The sequence below is a fragment of the Hipposideros armiger genome, unplaced genomic scaffold, assembly GCF_001890085.2.
Source record: "Hipposideros armiger isolate ML-2016 unplaced genomic scaffold, ASM189008v1 scaffold_1022, whole genome shotgun sequence".
NCBI classification, from domain to species: Eukaryota; Metazoa; Chordata; class Mammalia; order Chiroptera; family Hipposideridae; genus Hipposideros; species Hipposideros armiger.
The window spans coordinates 262,737-267,159 of NW_017732372.1; the positions used below are offsets into that span (position 1 = coordinate 262,737).

Sequence of the window (4,423 nt, forward strand, 5' to 3'; positions counted from 1 at the left end):
GTTTGTGCACGCAAGTGAGTGTTCGTGTGTGTAGATGGCACATGGCAGGTGGACAGCGTGCTGAGCCTCCTGTTCTATGTAAACCACCCAGAGCTAGCAGTCAATTCAANAAAAGTGAGGCAGGAGTATTAGAAGGTCAGAGAATGAAGCATCCCTGAGTCATTGACAACAGCGTTAGAAGGGCTGGCAATAATCGACTAGCATTGTCCAATAGCATTGTTTCCAATGATGGATGTCTGCAGTGTCTCAAGCCACTTAACTCATGTGGCTATTGAGCAAATGAATTATTAATTATTAATACAAGCAATTTAAGTGTAAATGGTCACATGTGGCTACCGTATTAGAAAGTGCTGGTTTAGATTAAGCCAAGAGAAAAGTGTACGCCCAGAGAAGATCAAAGAGTTATAAAGGAAGTGAAGCAATAGTCTAAAAGCAGGACAGGAGTTTATTGTGCTGATCTTAGAGTAAACATAACTGTACGTAGTTCTGTGTAATGAATCCAAAATGTGACCATGCTTGATAGGAACCAAAGAAAAGAGTTGGTGAGACTGAGGAAGGTGAGGAATTGTGTCCTAATACGAGCGGTTGTGTGTGTGACTCCAGGGAATGAGGGGAGTTAGCTGCAGGGAAAGGTGAGTCATGAGGGGAAAACCACAGGGTAAGGAGAAAAGGATCAGTGATTGGTTAACGTTTCAAGAGGAAAGTTTTTGTTTTTGTTTTTCAGATATTAGTTGTGCTCTCAGATTCCTGGAGGAGGCAGTAGATCAAAAAAGAGTGTAGCTTGCGCTCTCCATCCCCAGTCATGGCAGGGAGGCAAAGGGAAAAATTAAAATTTGTTTCCTTTTGACTAAGGGAGATAGTGATGGTTAAACTTTTTTTTTGTTTTTGTTTTTAATGTCTATAATACCCTAGGTGGTGGGTTATTCATTCATAAAATTATTTAAACTGAATTGAATGATAAATCATATTAAACAACAAATAATTTTATTTTCCAGATTTGCTTTAACTTTGGGAATACACTCCATTTAGAGGTAAGGAACCAAAGGGATTATTTCTGTCTTTTGGACTCAGAGGCTTAATTTCATGGAAGACAATTTGGCTGCGCCTCACCAGATTAAAAATGCACACTCACTTAGAGCCAGCCATTCTCACCCAAACAAGTGCAAAGAAACATGCAGAGGGAGCCAAAAAAAAATGTATACACATTTTAAGAAAGAAAAACTGTATTAAAATTGTAATACTCAATATATACCGATAACAAAAGATGAATACAAGTCGTGTATACATTTTTTTGGCATCCCTGGTATCTCCAGGATGTTCAGTGCAGCATTGTTTGACAGTCTTATACTGTCCATCAATAGGAGAATGGTAAAACAATTTACGGTTTATGAATGTCCATGGTGAGGTACTGAATGAAAAATCAAGGGCAGAATGAGAAACACGATAATTCCATTTTTATAGGAAAAAGACCTTTAAACATGTGCAAACTGTATGGTCATAAGAAAAGATCATGAAAGACATTCATCAAGCTGTTAATAGTGAATACACTGAAATATAGAAGCAAGTTTTACATTTTTATGTTATAAACTTTATTGTTATTTTAATGTTTTATGTAATTTAAGTTATAGAATTTTTTCAACTAAAAACAAAAAAAAAATCAATGACTTAGTGATAACCACTGTAAATATTTAAAATAAAATACATGTTATGTAGAGCAACAAAATGAGTAAAATGAGAGACCTAATATAATAATCATTTCTGATCTTAAGATACTAGGTCAGCTGTATTGAAATTTTCCTTGAATAAAATATATATTTATCTATTAAAGCCTAATTGAAAATTTATAGAATACTTTTCCATTTAAAGGCTCTAAAAACAAAAGATAGGCAATTTAATAGTTTACCCCATCTTTAAAACAATAAATTCATTTTTTTAACTAGTTTTAGTCAAATTGATATCAGTAGGTTACTAAGATTTAGTGTTACAACATTCCATAATTCATTTTAAACATATGAGCCACCTCAGAAAAATGGAATTTCTGTAAGAAAAAAAAAAAATTTCTTGAAATGGTATTTTAAGAATTTAACTAGGACCTGTTTATCAGGCCACTAAATTACCCTTTAACTGGTTAAACTCTTCCCTCCGGGAAATTTTTTCTTACTGATAAAAACTAAACTGTACTGTTTTACTGGTCTGGAGACAATCTCCTGACCGCCTGGAGAGTTTGCTAGAGTGTATACATTTCCTCGTTGAAAATGAAGCCTGTAAAGAAATATGAAATGTATACCTTAAAATTGACACAACCATTTTTAAAGCTTTAGTAAGTTACAGGCTACCATACTAATGCCTTGGGTGTGGCAATCTTTTACAGGCCTTGAACACAAGAAATGAAAATAAGCTGCTTCCTAAACATACGCACTTAGTGCGACAGAAGCGCGCCTGGATCACCGCCCCTGTGGCTCTTCGGGAGGGAGAGGATCTGTCCAAAAAGAATCCGATTGCCAAGGTACCATCTAAAGAGGAACAAGAAAGATATGTACCTATGTTACTAAAATAGGGTGTGAGAAGACTTCTGTGTTCACTATAAAATTTAAAGAAAATTATATAATGCACTTACTGAGTCTGAAAATATTCTGTGTGTATTAGAAAATTAGCAGAGCTTAATTCTTAGCAGAAAGTGCCAACTCTTAAGATCTTCCCCACTCTGGAAGATGCAGCATCGCTGGCGAAAAAATACAGAATTTGGAGCTTTGATTCAACTAAAAGTTAAGGCACCTGGCACTAGTTGGATCTTTGTGTAACAGTGTTACAGTACTTAAAAGAAGATACTATCATATGTAGGGGAGGAAAATTCTTTTTCCTGCTACCCTCCTGGGTTCTCTGACTGGGGCCATAGTGGACTGACAAAGAAAGTGGAGTAAGAGAAAAACAAGTTTATGAATGTGTGTATTTTGCAAGTAACACATGGGAGTGAGTACCCAGACGTGAGTAACGCAAAGGTTTGGTTAGAGTTTGGGCTTATGTAGCATCTTAGCAAAGGAACAATGAATTTTTAGAGAAGTGACAAGGCAAAGGACAGGGACCTTGGTAGGGGCAGCCAATTGTGGGAAGGCAAGTATGTATATGGGAGACACATGACAGAAAAAAGCTAATTAGTTAATTTTGTTATGTGGATTCCTTGTAGCATCTCCAAACTGATAAGGGTCTAAAGTTGTCAGTGATGATTGACTTTTGTCCTTGGTAGAGAGGGGTGGGAGGTCACGTTGACAAATTTATGTCCTGCTTTTGGACACACAGGGGCAGGGCAGAGAGCTTTTCTTGTAACAGATTCTTCTCAATTGCCTTCAGCTCACAATAATCCTAGGCCAAAGTGACATATTTTGGGGTGGCATATTCTGCCCCCGTTACACACAAAGAGTAATTTTCAAAGTGAAAAGAACTGATAGCAAATAGGTAAGGTGCTGTTTAAATACGTCCTGTTTGAGATAGTCTTGGTTTATGCCTACTGTCCTGGCTTAATAATTAATAACTCCCTTTTCACTCTCAAAGTGTCCTATTTTTTTATAAGTTATATGATAATGTCTCAGGCTTAGCATGTGCACACCTGAACCCCTGATTTTTTTCCCTTAAAGCTGTTCTCCATAAGTTGTACCCATTTCAGTAAATGGCGCTGTAATTCCATCCAGTTTTGCAAAAATGTAGGAAGTACTCTCTGTTCTACCCCAAAAATGTATTCCAAATCTTCCCACTTCTTTCCACTGCCACCACCCCTAGTTCCAAATCAGCGTTTCCAAAGTGAGCCCCTGACACTGTGTCCCCGCTTTCGCTCTTGCCACCACTCCCCCACCACATTCATCCTCCCCAAAGCAGCCAGAATGACGGTTGGAAAAGATAAAGTGTGTTCATCCCTTTAGTGAGACCCTTTCAATACCTTCCTGCTGCAGTGGAAGGAATAAACTTTGCCCTGGCCTGTAAGATCTCGTGGGGATTGATTGGCTTTGACCTCCTCCTCTCTGACCTCAGCCCCTGTCAGCCCCCATCCCCCACTCTGCTATATCCCTTAACTAAGACCCGCTCATTCCAGCCTCACCCTTTGCACTTACTGCTCCCTCTGCCTGGAAGCTGCCCCCCCCCATAGATCTTTGCAGTAGCTCTCTGCATCAAGCATCTGCCCAAGTGTCACCTCCTAAAAGACTTTCCTTCCCTGCCTCCCCCCATCTCTCTCTGTCCCATTTCTCCATTTCAGCTTGGATTGTGGCACAGTCCACTCCAGGACATTCTGCTCTACCTTGCTTGCTTGTTGTATGGCTCCTTAGGTGGAGTGTGAGATCCCCAAAGGTCGGGGCTTAGTTCTTAGGCTCACTGCTCATGCCCTATGGCCTGAGCAATGTCAACTTTTAGTAGGTGCTCAGTAAACACCTGT

The 4,423-nt window shown here is 39.0% G+C and overlaps 1 protein-coding gene across 1 annotated transcript in view; it reads left to right on the forward strand.

Annotated features, from left to right (window-relative positions):
- The first annotated feature begins 512 nt into the window (after nucleotides 1–512).
- Nucleotides 513–4,423, forward strand: part of DSG2 (desmoglein 2) — a 25,543-nt gene continuing 21,632 nt past the window's right edge. Inside the window, exons 1-3 of the mRNA XM_019631626.1 lie at nucleotides 513–557; nucleotides 996–1,031; nucleotides 2,372–2,506. Coding sequence (XP_019487171.1) covers nucleotides 513–557; nucleotides 996–1,031; nucleotides 2,372–2,506 — 216 coding nt within the window. The remainder of the gene's footprint in view (nucleotides 558–995; nucleotides 1,032–2,371; nucleotides 2,507–4,423) is intronic.